Source organism: Centroberyx gerrardi, chromosome 2 (assembly GCF_048128805.1).
Source record: "Centroberyx gerrardi isolate f3 chromosome 2, fCenGer3.hap1.cur.20231027, whole genome shotgun sequence".
Taxonomy (NCBI): domain Eukaryota; kingdom Metazoa; phylum Chordata; class Actinopteri; order Beryciformes; family Berycidae; genus Centroberyx; species Centroberyx gerrardi.
Window position 1 is genome coordinate 27362486 of NC_135998.1, and position 16176 is coordinate 27378661.

Sequence of the window (16176 nt, forward strand, 5' to 3'; positions counted from 1 at the left end):
TACTGTCAACAATGCTATAACGTGACACTAGTGCATTGACACTCTGTTATTAATACCCATCTATACACTGGAATTATGTAATACTGTTTATAATAGTAATGGGAATAATAATAATTGGACAAACACCACAAGTGCAGCAGTCCAAATCCACCGTTTATTTGTGAGCATGTTAGTTTTACTCAGACTGAAGGCACATAAACTGGGTTAACTGCCAGAACAAAAAAACATGTAGTCTTAACTTTCATTTGCTATGTGATTTTGTGGCAAAACAAGTTACTAAATAGTTTGCATGTAAACCTATGCCATACTCATACTCTACTAATAAGCTACAAACTCCAGTCTATAACATGGTATTAATGTTTCTGAGTGGAAGCAGTTGGCACATTGGAACCTCATTTGTTGTCAAAGTACAGGCAATTAATGTTACATAGATTAAAAATGTCATTAATCAAAACATGAATTATGAACTCATATTCTAAACGCAACTCCTTCTTCATGGAATGAGATGGAAGGCACCATTAACGGCATTTCTCAAATAGGCATGTCTATGTAATAAATGCAAAGAAAACATGAAGCAAAAACACCAAGACGAGATCTGAAAAGATCAGAAATGCCACAGACAACACCTGGCATTAAACGTCTGGCACCATTGCACTGTGTGCAACTGAATCTAGTTTTTAAACATCATCATTTTTAGAGAATAAGAACACATCTACATCAGACAACATTCAACAAAGATATTTCTCAGTCTCATAAAAGATTTCTAAATGAATCATACAACACATAGAGGCACTTTTATATAGCATCAACTTAATAGGTAATTTGATTTACAACATCTCTGCAACTTAAAAGCGATCCCATCTTAGACCATCTCAGTCAGTTTAGTGGAAATGTCAATGGTAATTGGTAAAAAAAACTCACTCTACCTAACCTACAGTATCACCTTAACTCCAATATGAATTACTGCTTAGTAAATCTGATGACAAAATGACTTAAGGCATTTCATTTTTAATTGCACTCCTTGATGTAATTCAGTTAATATACCTGTAGCCTCTGCATGACATGACATCTGAATGAAAATATCAAGTATAGTGATATCAGGTACTGAATGAAATAATGGTCTCAAATACTCTTGTGAAAAACGCCATTTCCTAAATACATCTACAAAAAGGCCTTTAGAATCATGATCTCTGTGATAATCTCTCTCATTTCAAGTAAAATTTGTTTGTCTATAGCCTACATCACATTATGTTGGGTTAAGTATTGGTTTCTCTTTGATTAAGTACATACATACAACATGAGCATAAATTAGCTCAAAGCACTGTAGGTAAAAGACACTTCTCTGTGCTGACAGTGTTCCCATTCTCTGGTCAAGCAGGTCTAGTCCTAAATAAATTCCTCGTTCCCTTCCCTGAGCTCTTAAGGAACTTCCTCTTTCTGGACTTTAAGAAGAGAGGGCAAGTGTAAGCGGTGACGCTGCATTTCGTAGCCTTTTCAACACAGATCACCCTTACACTTGTAATAGCTGGGTTATAAATAGAATCTAGAACAGAGCAATCCCTTTCTTGACAGATGGAGTAGAGGTAGATATTAGAACCTAGAAGCAGGGTGGAGGAGGCTGGTTTGGGACTTGGCCTGGTTAAGGTTTTGGATGGCCTGTCCTAGGGCTCCTGCTTGTGTAGCATTCGCTGGTGTGTCCATTTCAGTCCGTCTTCCAGACCTTGTTGAGGACCTTCACAACTTCCTCATAGATGATGAAGACTATGGCCACGTCCATACACACCCGACCCAGCCGAGGCACAGTACCTTTGTAGAACCTGAGTGGGACAGAATGAAGAAAAATGTGTAACTATATATAGAGTATTGGACGGCAGAGTCGCTTCCTATCGTCCATCATAGTCTGAAAACTTAATTCTTCTGCTATCACTCTGTTAATGAGATCCCGCTCCCCCAATCTTCTCGTCTACTTGCTCCTGATCATGCTCCAGTCTTGTTCAAAAAAGAAAATGTTACTCTTTCTATCATACAGGGACACAGGAATATTTGTTATATGTATTGTTTTGTTTGAGCTGTTTTAGCTGGGCGAGCTTCCAGAAATAGGTTTTGAGGTTGTATCTCACTTTGTTGGTTAAAAAAAGTGTTAATGATTGCCTATACAAGCCACCAGACTCTAACATTAACAATTTTACAGACAACCTTGCACGCACTGTAGATTTTAATATCAAATGACTCAAAAGGGAGACGCACTCAGCAGATTTTTGAACAGTCTGTTCTAACTACTGTGTGTGTAAACACTCATTTCTAAACCATCCTGAATAACCTCTTTTAATCTACAGTTCTCTCAGTAATGTGTTAAAGACTAGCATCCTACACAGTCAGTCATTTCTCTTCCTATTTTTCATTTTAACATATTTTCTGGAATCTGTGCTTTTGTGGAATGTGCTCAAGTGGGTGACCCCAGTGCAGTTGATCATTACTTCATGAAACCAAATATGAAACTATGAAAGCACCACACCACTCTGTCCACAGCACCAAAATAATCTAAATGATTTTGTGAAAATCAGGTAGTAATCAAGCAAATGAAAAATGGTGACATAATCAGCAACCACGGCAAAGTGTCTGAGTGGTCAGCTATGAAGCAGCCAGACCCACAACACAGGCCTATTCCATAAATAGGATTAGTAGAATATGGTACAGTTGGAAAAGAGGCCGCAAAATCACTAACTGCCCCTCTGTTGCACCTGTAGGTTCAGCTGCTGTGTGTGTGTGTGTGTGTGTGTGTGTGTGTATGTGAGTAGGATGGATATTACAGAGAATGCAGAAGCCCTGGCAGTCAAGAGCTGCTACCTATTTTTTTATTGACTCCTCAAAAGCATTCATAATGGATCACGAGAAGGCAGGAAATGGGATATAGAAAGACATCAGGAAAATATCACCTCCTTTCATTTGTGACCTTTTCTGCTTCTGAGCCAAAGATTAGTGAGTTGGCCACAACTAATGGAGCTAAATTTTGATATGAGGCCAAACTCATTTTTTCTTTGCAGCCCATACACCCAGGTGTCTTTTCTGGGCCATTAAAGTCACACTGAAATGAAAAATGTCTTTTTTTTTCCTTTTATCATACCATAAACCTATTTGACAATTTCTGCCAAAAAAATGACAAAAAAATTATTTTCTTGTACTTTTATATCAAAATCTCATTACTTTTACTTCCTGGAAAACAGAAAATCTTTAGTGGTGACTTCATGTATCAGGGGCATACATAAAAATTCCAACCAATAAAACCACACAGATTTTTGAACAATCCCACCTCTCCACCCCTCCCATCAAATAAAACGGCCTCTCTCTCCCTAATTGATATCTCATTGGTTTAGACTTTTGAATGATCCCTTCCTGCGTTATGTCCCGCCCCAATATCCTGTTTCAACAGGAAATACATCACATTAAGGAAACAAGATTGATGCAAACTCTTCCATAAACAAGGCCTGAATAAAACATGTAAAATTCTTGTAGTGTCTGTTTGTCATCCTGCTAAATTTACCATATGCCTTACTGTATTATATGTATATATACATCATGCCATTTACTGTGTGAAGTGCATATGAACTTACGCCACGGGTCCCTCATGCTTCATGATCTTCATCGCACAGTCCAGTGTGCTTTTGTACTTGTGAGCTTCGAGACCCTGTTGAATAACAAACAAACAGGTCAGTTTCATGGTAGACATTGAGTTCAGGGTCTGAGTAATTATGAGTGGTGAACACGACATTATTCGACAAATGTCTTACCTGCATTCTGGTCTTTATAACATCCAGGGGAGTGTTTCCGAACACGCTGACAGCTCCAGCAATGGCTCCAAACAGTCCAGTTATCAGAGGGTTAATGGCTTTGTTGGGGTCATCACCTTGGTAATTCAAAAAACGAGAGCTGATGTTGAGCTGCATTATTGATCGTATATGTTGAATATAAAGCAATGAAACATTCACTCTCTCACTCACACGCACAAAATTGCACACACCTTTGTACCAGTTCCTCATGGAAGTCATGACATAGAAGCGGATGGCCTGGTTGGAGCCTTGTTTCAGTACTGTGGCTGTTAGGCCTTGGTAAGTCCCCTTCAGTCCTGGGGATGCATCAGTAATATCATGTCAGAGAGTGCAGAATCCATGCAGTGTAAAACCTTCACAACTTGGTGGTTTCATTTCAATGTCAGAAACACAAAAATAAATTAACTTTACAGGAGTAATGAGGTTGAGGGAAAATATTATCTTCTACAAAATGACTCAAATCAATGGAAATGTGTGGTGGTGAAGGAGCAGCAGGTGGCAGTAAAATACAAACCAAACCCTGCACAAATGAAGAGATCTGCCCTCCTTACCTTGAGTTCTAACAATCTCCCTCACCCCATGGAAGAATCCCCTGTACTTTGGGTTTGCTGATGTCTGATCATGGATGAATTTGACCTAAAACGGCATCATAACAATAATAAACAAATACTGTATGCCAAAATACAAAGTGCTGTCAGATAAGCAGGACATAAAGGAAAGACGTAGTCCAAAGATTTTAAGGGTTGTGCAGACATTGAAAGTAGCGCTGTAATGTGCAAAATGACTTTCAGAATAATTTACTTGTATGGTAATTAACAGTAATAGCAAAAAAGTAAAAGGGGGGGGGGTGTAGGGTGACAGATCATTACTGATCTACAAAAATGGACTAGAAGACCAGGACTAGGACTAGGCAGGAGACGTTCCCATCCCACTGGACGGTGGTGGTGATGGTGGTCCTGAGGAACCTGAAAGACTGTGCTGGGTCCATAATTGAGCTGATGATCTCCAAGGGTAGATGAGCAGTCAAATTATTTGGAAATTGATCCTCAACTCAACAGTTTTAAGTGTTCATCTCCAAGTTGTCAACAGCACAGCCTAATGTGAAGCAGACACCTCTCTTCTGTACACAAACTCATCATCTGCAAACTTGAGCAGTTTAACAGATGAGTGGCCGAAGGGACAACTATTTTGCGAATGATAGACAAGTCTGACTTTACCTTGACAGTCTCCATGGGACAGACCACAACCACAGCCTCTGCCACTCCAGCCCCAAGACCACAGAGGAGTCCTCGCGTGCTATCTAGTTTACCAGTCTCATCACGCATCTTGTTACTAAGGAACTCAAAAACCCCAAATCTGTGATAGAGATGGAAGAAAAAAAAAGAGGGTAAACATTACAACTCGTGTCATGTTTGAGAATGGAGGCTTTGCAGTTACAAATCTCTTAGCAGCCATCATGGAGGTCCAGCAGAGAATTGGCTGTGCACAAGTAACAGCTAATTATATAACAACTGGGTGAGAAAAATAGGGATACCTGAAAAAGATTGTTGTGGTGTGGGTGTAAGTCAAATCAGTTATGTTAGAAGTAAAAGTGAATGGTCTGATGAGGTAAGTTTGTTTCCAAATTCGCCATAGGGTGACCTGAAAGCCCTCTATATTATCAAAGTGAATACATGTAATTGTAAGTGTGTGTGTTTGTGTGTGTGTGTGTTGGGGGGGAAGAGTACCTGACAGCTGCTTTTGGGATGGAGCCATAGAGCAGTGAGCTGAGGCCCCTGTAAAGACCCCTCACCCCATGATTATTCACTGTCTGCTTCACACAGTCAACTGTAGGAGAGACAGAGGGATGGAGAGGCAGAGAAACAGGGAATAAATTAGATGACAAGAACAGAGTAAGACGAAAAAGAGGCAAGCTGACCAAAACATTAATTACGGCACTCTGTCAGAAATACGAATATTGCACTGCTCCCAAGAAAGGCTGCTGCTAGATTAACTTAATGAGTAGCTGTACTGTTAGGAAAATCAGGATACAAGATATAATTATGACTATTTAGGTCTATATAATCTCTTTTGCAGCCCAAATAGCAGCCCTTCACACTGAGCAGCAGCAGACAAACATAATCTATGCCAAAGTTCACAAGTTCTCATCAAACAGATAACAGCAACTGAGGAACTTCCTGAATACACATTGGTTCATTCGAGCTGTTTGTACTCATGTTTGCTCTTGTGCACGTGTCTGCACTTACTAGGGATTGTTACTCAAGCAGAATAGATCAACTGCTGTAATCTAAAGGCCTGTATAGTGTCAGTCAACAGTCAACCACCAATCAGCTCCCCCAGGACCTGTAGACACCACTTATATTCAAGATGTTTTCATTTCTTCATTCACTTCCAAATGTTTTCATCACTCATTAACACATGTGGACATATGCAAACTACAGCAATTTAGGCTCTAATAATAATTACCTAACGCTTGATAATGCTGGTTAATAATGGCTCTGTTTATATCACATTTAAACAAGTGGTGACTCTGTGGTGCAGAACACACTCACTGAATTTGTTCGCTCAGCTTTTTCCATAAAAGACAGTAGGGCTGAAACGATTCCTCGAGAAACTCGAGTAACTCGATTACTAAAAATCATCGATGCAAATTCTTTGCATCGAAGCTTCGTTTAATCCATATAACTATATACACGCTCAGTGTTTCGCACGGATGATTATTACTGTTACACAACGCGCTGGAGAAAGAGAGAGAAAATAGCGAGGGGCGAAGAGAAGAGACAGGCCAAAGAAAACAACAGAAAGTGTCCAAAGTTTCGGATCCAGTGTTGCCAACTTGGCGACTTTGTCGCTAGACTTAGCGACTTTTCAGACCCCCCTGGTGACTTTATTTCTCAAAAGCGAGTAGCGACAAATCTGCCGACTTTTTCTGACCATGGGAAGCAATGTTAATGTGTTGAATCCCAAAGCATTTGGCAATAAATTGGTTCGGCTGATGCTGGTTTTCTCTACTTGCTTGTCTAATCCAGAGAGGTCTGACGGTCACAGCGCTTCCCACACACAGCGTAGCTCCCTCCCTCCGCTGAGAGCAGGGACTGTAGGATAGGGTCCACTTGTAATTGCTACCGGCGTACGCCGAAACTGGCCCGGGTGGGCGGAGTCAGCACTTAATATTAAAACGGGATGAGATGAAGGCTAGTAAAGAATGCACGTTAATTATGGCTATATGTTATGGCTAGTTAAGAACGTAAATCAATATGGTGGCTAGTTATGATGTCCCTAAGTTAGCCAAGTTTTGCTCAAGAAAATAACCACAGAAAATAAAATGCTGCAGTCAATTTGTGAAAGCCTGAGCTTCATTCATGTTATTATTATGATAGTCACACACACATACACACACACACACACACACACACACACACACACCTACTCCCCTCACAGTGATGCATAAAATACCCCAGAAAGCAAAATATCAGGTGGTGTAAGTAGCAATTGGAGCCTAAAATGCACCAGTCCAATACAGCAGGTATATTCAGTTTAGTTTGATTGCAGTGAGTAGGGTCAGCAGGTGTAGGGCAACCCTTCAACATAGTAAATAAATGTACATTAGCCAGTCTTATGAACTTGTATGATATTTAGGCCTAGTAATAAATATCAATAATAATTATTATTTCACCTCGTTTTCAGTAAATCACAGTGTCGTATGGACAGCTTCGTGCGGACAGCTTTTCTCTTTTGTATATTTACTATTGCTCTTTAATAAAGCAAAAGTATTTCTTATCCGATTACTCGATTAATCGATGGAATAATCGGTAGAATACTCGATTACTAAAATAATCGATAGCTGCAGCCCTAAAAGACAGTAACATCTGGAACTTGAAACAAGCAGCAAAAGACGATGCACTATTTTTGCTGGTTTCAATTCAAAATTCTTAAGTGTATTTCAAATTAAATCAATTACACGATAACAATCGCTAGCCATTACATGTATAATACATACACTGTTTTTAATGCATTTTTCTTGTTGATTAATCTGAATGTTGTGGTTTTGCTGTGTGCCAATGCTGGGGAATTAATGTACAGTAATTGTCCACCCATATACACAAATATTGTTTTCTTTTAGGTTGTGTAAGAATTCTTTGATTAAGCTCTAAAATCATTGCCAGTGTTGATGTTGTGGAAGTTATGGGTTAGATGCATGATTTTATAGTCTAGTTTATCAAAACGTATGCAGGAAAGAAAAAAATGCCTCATCATTGGTGGCTGTGCATCCCTGGAACAACTCCCAATGGTAAACAGTCATTTAATTAATTTAATTAATTAAATGACTAATTAATTATTAATTAATGATTAATTAATTAATACAGAGGTATGCATACTAAAACATATAAATACTCTACCAAAAGGAAATACAGCTTTATTATTGGACCACGTGACCTTAGTAAGGAAATAAAGGTTACCTTCACAGGCTAAAGCACAGGTTAACAGTGAAGCAAATAGTACTGGTGATCAGACGATGTCTCCATTCATCATTCTGATAGTCATCAGTATTATAGTCCTAGTTAATAGAACAGATGTTGACCAAAGACTCACCAATGCCTCTGTATTTGGGGGGGTTGGCCTTCTCATCTAGCTGCAGCTGTGTTTTCACATACTCTGTAGGGAAGGTGATGCAGATCTCTATGCCTCCTGCAATCCCACCTGAAACATCAGAAAAACAGCCTGTCAAGCTCAGACTCACTTGGCCACAAGAGCAAGAGCCAAGAAACATTAAATTTAAATTTTAAAAGTGTTTTCTGTCAACACTGCACAAGTGCATATCAGGAAGAAATGAACATTATTTGACAAATTGCATCAACAGACCAAGCCCTGCTAGCAACTACTATAACTAGAACCAGTTACTGATTATAAAAATTATCTATCTGTCCTTTAGTCTAGTTCACCATCTATTTGCTATTCTGTGCTGCCTGGTAGACTTCAGCAGAATAAAGGCAATACTTGAAAATGCCTGTTTTGAACAAAGAAAATGTGAAATGTGTGGTTTTAATAGGCCAAGTTGCTAACTAAATTGTATCTTATGTTTTTACACGTTACCAATCATCTTTTTTTTATTATCAGGAAATCAAACTCTATATTTTCTTTAATATATCTATATGACCGCTTTTGCACAAGAGCAGCATTTCTGTAGTTCATCTACAATATGGCCTGGTTCCACCTTAAAAGCCAGGGTGTCACACATCTGCCGTTCAACAGCAAATAGAAACAGGGCAGCTGATTGGCTGATCTGATCTTAGTGTGATTCTGCCCACAAGATACTCCCCTTGGTCCTGCTCCAACTCAGGGGGTGTGTGGCTTTCAAAACACTGACTGTTCACCACAGTGACACAGACCTACAGATAGTGGTCTGATTCCACAAAGCCATGTGAACTTTAAAGTGAAATGCATCAGTCCAAAAAGCTCAGCGTGCAAAAGTTTTTGAAGTTTGACAAACTATCCTATTACTACTTTCGGTGGTAGTGGTAAATATTCAAATTAAAACTCCTCGTCGTGAACATCTAAAAATGGCCCTCTGTAGATGCTTTCAACTTAAACATGCATGCAGCTTCCTACCACACTGTCATGCAGGGCGCTCCAACCCGAGTGTTTCCAGCCTACGCTCACACATGCAAGGCCAGGCTCGTAGTGCATGTGCAATCACAGGAGGTCAGTTTAGCATTCTTCTTCATGGCAGTTAGACAAACCACTGTTTCTTCGCCCAGACACATAGCATTTGTCCAGAGACAAACAGCATTTTGGTACCAAATGGGAGCTATAACAGTGCTGGTTTTGACACACGCCAGCATTCCTTTGGTTAGAAAATGGCTTTAGGGCAGTGGCTGTACCTACACATTAAGAACAAATCAATCAACCAATCCACGTCATCACCTGCAATGTCAAGCCTTCATTCAGTACCTGAATTTCTTATATGTCCTGGTATTCAAGCTGGAAAGAAGAAATGCAGCCAGTTTATCAAGTCTAACATGTATGGACACTTGACTAATGGGTTTAGTGTGAGTGTGTGGTCAGGCTCATCAACTATTGGACATATATTGCTCTTTGCAATAATGCTAAATTAATGTAGCAGATGCTTCTTCAGATTAAAGTCGTTACTGTTGGTCATGATTCAGTAGGATCTCTTTGTAAAAGTGGGCCCAGTCATGCCATGTTTTCCACTCACCCTGTTTCAAAAATCTTTTACATTTGCTAATACTGACAGTGCTTTTTGCTCAGTATAGGACACATCATGACCACTAGGTTCAGCAAATAGCTCTGTGCCACTGCCATTTGTTTTGCTCCCTTCACTGTTGTTTTGTTAATTTATGCCTTCAGTGAAGTAAGTATAGTATCAAACTATAGTGATTATAGAGTAATTCTAGTAATTCATGGACAAATTTCCTTGAACATTAGTATCCAGAGTCCATTTTTTATATTTTCTCTTAAATACTAACGTTTAAAGTCAAGTTCCAGCTTGACTGTCACCATTTAAAATACATTGTATGTGAATTTTGTGTGTACTACTGCATGGTTTTGGCCAAAATAAAGAAAGCATAACCATAACAATTTCTCTAAATACTTTACCCACACTGTAATAGTGTCGGCTTCTTTTCCCCAATGGTTATGTCCTACTCATTTCCGAAAGTGTTCTAATTCCTTTGCTGCTAACATCATGTTTTTGAATGAACATCCGGGCACTTACATCTTTGTGATATCAGTGGGAAAATACCATGTCAGATGCTGTTTCAGGGGGGATCATAGTTGTTTTTATAAGACCTTGGCATGTGGCTGATGTTGTCATTCTCTTCCAACCACTGGGTGACGACTGACTTGCTGACTTGCCTTGTCATCCTGTTAGACGCCACTTCTATCAAGGTAGACATCATCAATGATGCTAAGGTGGACTGTGCTTATAGTGATTAGAATTTGCCCATAAATCTCATACTTACCATCTCTATCTCTATCCTTCCTACTTCTCTAGACCACCTTTCATGCAGATTTTGCTACGTTAAAATCAAAACTAGCCTGAAAATATTATCTTAACCGTATGTGACCCTGTATAACGAGGTCCTGAACTGAGCTGGGGATAGGCAGGTGTGTTGTAACCCAGGTGAATGTGTGCAGCGTGTACCAAGGCTGACTGAGCAATGTGCTTTGTCATCATGGCTCATGGAAATGAACAGAAAGCAGCGCAAGCCTCGGAGACCCTTCTGAGCACGCATTAAGGGCACTGGATCACTAGAAAACACCAACAAAACAAATGGAAAAATAAAAAACCAACCAACCTTTTCTTTGAAGATTAGCGTTTAAATATGATCATGAAACAAATAATGACGTATATTCAGAAATAGTGCGATTGACTGTCTTTCTTTTGCACAGCCCTTTGTTGCATCCTATTGATGTCGCAATGTTGCCAGTAATTGGCTTGTAGTAAATGCTTGCAAGGTCTTATGTGAAATGTTTCAACATCTGTCACTGATTGACTATTAAGACAGGTCAGCAATATCCCTATCTGACTAAGAAGAGTCCAGATTAATCAAGTTTCTGTGAAGGAGTGTTTAAAAAAATCTGCAGCGCCAGTACACACAGCATCCACTGCAAAATAAAATAAGGAATGGGCATCTACAAAAAGAAGAGGCTCTTTCTCTGTGTTTAAGTTTATGGGTCCCAGAACTTATGAGACTGTCAAACCTCCAGTCGCAATTAACCTGCGTGAGTACAAATACCCACAGGCTTGGTAGGACTATGGGATGAGGGGACTTGACTAAAACAAGAGGGAATGTAAATATGTGAACAAAATGCGCACGCGCGCGCACTCACACACGCGCACACACACACACACACACACACACACACACACACACAGTGTAGTAGCTACTCTGCCCTAAGCTTGGACTAAAATGACAGCAGTGGTTGTGGTTCAAAAACACTTACAGGAATTTGCCCTCTATTTCCTGTTTTAACCCCTTGGTGTTGTTGTTTTTCCAATATGAAGCCGTTCTGGCGGCGGTGCCTTTAAGGGACTAAGACAAGCCGAGGAGGGCGAACTGTCACCATAACTATTCTGCCTTTCCCCTCCTGCAAAGTTATATGCAAACAACAAAACCTTTCCTATGCATGCTAGACCGCACACTTTCAGAGAATAGTGTTGTAGCCTACCGCTCACTTCTCCAGGCTTTGGTCATATCTGCAAACCATTTGACACGGGTCCAGTCTTGTAACTTGTAAACAAATAAAAACAACCCTCCTGCACGGTCACACCGAAGCAAGTGCCTGTCGAAAAAAACTTGGTGCTACTCGGGCCGAGAGCAAAACTTCCTTACCTGCCAGAATAGCTTTGCCGGGGTGCGTTAGCTTGACTTTCCCCGACGGGGCTGCAGCGGCCAGACACTGCGGTCTGCGAAACGGGCTCACAAACGGAGGGGCTCCCGACATGTTCGCGGTAGCCTAGCCTAACTTATTTTGTCAGACGGTTCGTGCTCGAGCGCCGCAGACCAAGTCAGCCTTCAAGCCTTCATGCACTCTGGTGCTTTGGTCGCCGTGCGGTCACATACAAAAGGCCAGGCAGGGTTGACCATTGGACTTGGTACTGATCTGAAGTTGATAATGTCTGTGTACTTTTGACAGTGAAGTTCCCTCGCCGGCCCAGATGCTGATAGTGTCGAGTCAGTGTGCGCGCAGGGCGGGGCGCGACACTTTTCCCCCTACACGGAAAAACGCCATGTTATTCACAAACATTTAAGGAGGACCGGAATAATGCTTAATAAGGGTGTTAATTAGGTCTCTAACTAGGGTTATTCCACCTAAATTCATGGTAAACTATTGTTATCATAGGCTGTTGATGATATTGGTAATGGTCGCTCTTCTGAGAGTTCAGCCTCTTGGTAGGGTAAGTCATAATTTTAAGGAAGCCTAGCCTGCTCTAGGAGAAACACAATATGACTATAATGGGAGCCCATGACTTTTGAGGCCCTATGCTCAATAGCCTATCACATCTACATTTAGGCTACATTTCACATTTTAGTAACAGTGCAATAATAGAATATGTTTCAATCCCATAATCACTAAAAATTACAAGCAACCAAAAGTAAGGAGCGCAAAGGTGTGCCCCTAAACACTGGGACCATAGCAGGACAATGTTGGAGTGAGGGCCAAAAGATAGAATAAGAGCTAAGCAAAAGAGATAAAATAGTTTTTTCTATGTTTTTTCAATAGTTTACCAAAATTATGGACCTGTGGAATTTAGGTTCATGCCTGGATGTGGAAAGGGGAAATAGGCCTGCAGTATTTTCAAATTCAGAAATTCACACTTCCTGCCTGATTTACTGTATCAGTGGTCTCATCTTCAACTCTTCAACTCCATTTTAGGCCCTTCTTCCACTAAATGCTACTCATATCTCTGATGTTGCTTTTCTTCTGGCACAGCTGTGAGCCGATCCCTGATCTGACAGTAAGTTCAATGTCCTTTAGGCGTTTTTGTAGTTTCTTCAGGGAGTTCAGATATTGTACCACAGTCTGTGTACAGCTTTCCACAGCTAGATATGATGAATATGATGGGCTTTTTGAAGCTGTCGTCACCTTGCAGTTTGTGTTTGGCATCTAAAGCCTTGCATGATCTGGGCTTCTACCTCTGTCAGCCAAAGTGAAGCCAGCTGTCAGAAAGTTAGAGTAATGTTTAATGCTGACTTCAGTTTTAATGTACAGGTGAAGAAAGTGGTGCAGTCTTGCTTCTTTCAGTTGAGAGCAATTTCCAAAAAAAATGTTGTTTGTATAATTTAGTAACCTAGAGAAAGTCATTTATGCCTTTGTCTCCTCACATTTAGACATGTAACTCTTTCTTCTGGCATCAATCAAAAGTCTCTTTCTCATCTCCAGCATGTACAAAATGCAGCAGTGGGGATTTTAACTGCTACAAACAGACAAAATAACATCACCCTAATTCTGGCATCCCTTCACTGATTACCTGTCAGGATTAGAATTGTATTGATCGCTTTTAAAGCATGGATAGGCCTGGCTCTAAGTTATATCACAGACATTTTAACCCGTATAAACTAGTGTGCAACCTCAGATCCTCGTTCCAAAGTCCAAAGGTGAGTTTTTGCCATCAGGCCCCTTTTGGCTCGGGAACAACTAGCCTGGGGAGCTTAGACTAGCAGAATCAGTGCCATCTTTTAAACCATTTCTTAAAACTCATTTATACTTGCTTTTATGTACCCGCTACTTATATCTTATTTTATGAGCATGATGTTTGCTTTTATTTGATTGTTAAAGCACATTGCAGACTCTGTTTTAAGAGTTTTAAGAGACATATTTGTGCATTAGTGTTATGTCAATTGAGTTTCACATCTGCATGGTAGGCTATACTGTGGATATATTTCTGTATGTTGTTTCTGGATAATTTAATTGAGATAAAATGCATGTAATAAGTGAATTATGATGGTTTTATTATGCTCAGGCTCTTCTGGGTATTTTCGTATGAATTTCCAGGGTGTAAGTGAGAACCTTAAGTGAGATCCATGTGTATTTTTGTGTGTCCTATGGGTATTTTTGCTCCCTTTGAGCCTTAATATAAGGCAGTTTCATTACTTTGTAACTTGTAATCCATATAAATTATTCTGAAACTGTAACACATAACTTTTAGTTTTCACTGGCACACTGCCATCTTGGATCAAGGCAGCACAACTGCAATACTACACTTACATATGGTATAATACACTAATATACACTAGTGAGTGACTGAATGAGAGTACATGTATTTGTCTGTGTGTGAGAGTGAGTAATGCCTTTTTTACCAATATGTTTTAGGTCAAAATGCAAAGCCTTGGTGAGGTCCATGGATAATGACAGAGATTATAATCATTATAGTAGTTAAATGAGTAGAATTTCTGTTATATAAGTTTCTGATTGTGTGTTATGGCTGCTCTAAAGAATTGTTCTACCCTCCAATAAAGGTGTGCTTTGATCTTGGCAGGATGTCTTGCATTCCTCTCATGCTGTCTCTCCACAGAGCATTACTTAACATTTTCTGGATGGTGAAAAAGTCCACTGCTTTCTTCTTGTGAAGAGGCTGTGAATATGATTATAAGAGCTGAAATGACATCACATTTTGATAATCGAGTACTCTCTAGTGGTTCTCAATGTGGGGTCCGGGGACCACCAGGGGTCCTTGGGAGGGTTCCAAGTGGTCCCCAGCAAATTGATAAATTGTTAAACTTCACCATTATTTTTTATTATTTAGAGGCTGTTTTGATCATATTTGACTGTTATCTCTCTACCTACAATAGACAGTCAAGGAATTTTGGACAAAATCATATCTAACAATAAAAATATTCTCAGATTTGGGTCCGAGAGACAAAATCTCATCAAATGGATTCTGTGGCCGTAATGTGGATTAATTTAGGGTCCTTGATATGAAAAAGGTTGAGAATCACTGCTGTAGATTATGGTTTCTGTCCAAGAGATTGCTAACTGACAATTGATGATTAAAGTCTTGAACTGCTGCTATTTTTATTTTCATATCTCCCTTGATATTAGATGAACTTTTCAGTATGCTCTTAGAGAGCTTGACCCCCAAAAAACTAGCACTATCCAGCCGGCTTTTCCGCTCCCCTGCCATGAATAAGCACCGTGATTCTTCCCAAAGGACTCTGAGGACCAAACATGCTTACTCACGTGGATGGGAAGGAAGGGAGGAAGAGAGGAGGAGGGGAGGAGAGGAGCCACCTCCAACATACAGGCGAGTGTCTTCTTTCAACTCACCTCATAACACATTTTTTCAGGATTTCATGGATTTTGCATGTAGTTCTTTTATTCTCTTAGTATTCTAATGTTTTATTCATCTTATGTTACCTTGTCTCTAATTTTTGTCTGGAATTTTTTTTATTGTTTATCGTGTTGGTTTTGGGTTTTATTCAGTAGTTATTGCTTGTAAGACAGTTTGTTACTGTTTTGAAAAGTGCTATATAAATAAAAGCGCTACTGTGAGATGTTTATTCTTTCACTGTCTCTACCACCCGGCACGCACGCACGCACACACACACACACACACACACACACACACACACACACACACACACACACACACACACACTTACTGTTTAAATAGACCTCAGTTCTGGCATAGAACATACAACTTTACTCTACTCCAATTGTGCTTCATTCAATGACACTTTACAAAGATAATATAAATGGGAAGAAATAGCTGACTATAAAAACGTGTCCAGAAAATCTGGTACATAAAATTAGTGGCCGAAATCTTTTAGCTCATACATTGACTTTGTGTTAGCTACGTAAAGCTACACCAAAAACACGATCT

General features: G+C 39.8%; 1 protein-coding gene across 1 annotated transcript; it reads right to left on the bottom strand.

Annotated features, from left to right (window-relative positions):
- Positions 1-164: 164 nt before the first annotated feature.
- On the bottom strand, positions 165-12505 carry slc25a1b (slc25a1 solute carrier family 25 member 1b). The gene is made up of 9 exons (XM_071898418.2): positions 12185-12505; positions 8421-8528; positions 5555-5654; positions 5045-5183; positions 4379-4463; positions 4019-4123; positions 3789-3904; positions 3612-3685; positions 165-1817 (listed from the first exon to the last, which is right to left on the bottom strand). The coding sequence occupies exons 1-9, from the start codon at positions 12294-12296 to the stop codon at positions 1703-1705; spliced, it is 954 nt and encodes a 317-aa protein (XP_071754519.1). The 5' UTR covers positions 12297-12505; the 3' UTR covers positions 165-1702.
- Positions 12506-16176: the final 3671 nt, after the last annotated feature.

Bases quoted from the DNA above. Each gene is read 5' to 3' on its own strand.
- slc25a1b (XM_071898418.2), bottom strand. From the start codon at position 12,296: ATGTCGGGAGCCCCTCCGTTTGTGAGCCCGTTTCGCAGACCGCAGTGT. The intron at 3,905-4,018 runs GTGTGTGCAATT...TGAATTACCAAG, and splicing joins CATGAGGAACTGGTACAAAG to GTGATGACCCCAACAAAGCC. The intron at 3,686-3,788 runs GTAAGACATTTG...GTTATTCAACAG, and splicing joins TTATAAAGACCAGAATGCAG to GGTCTCGAAGCTCACAAGTA.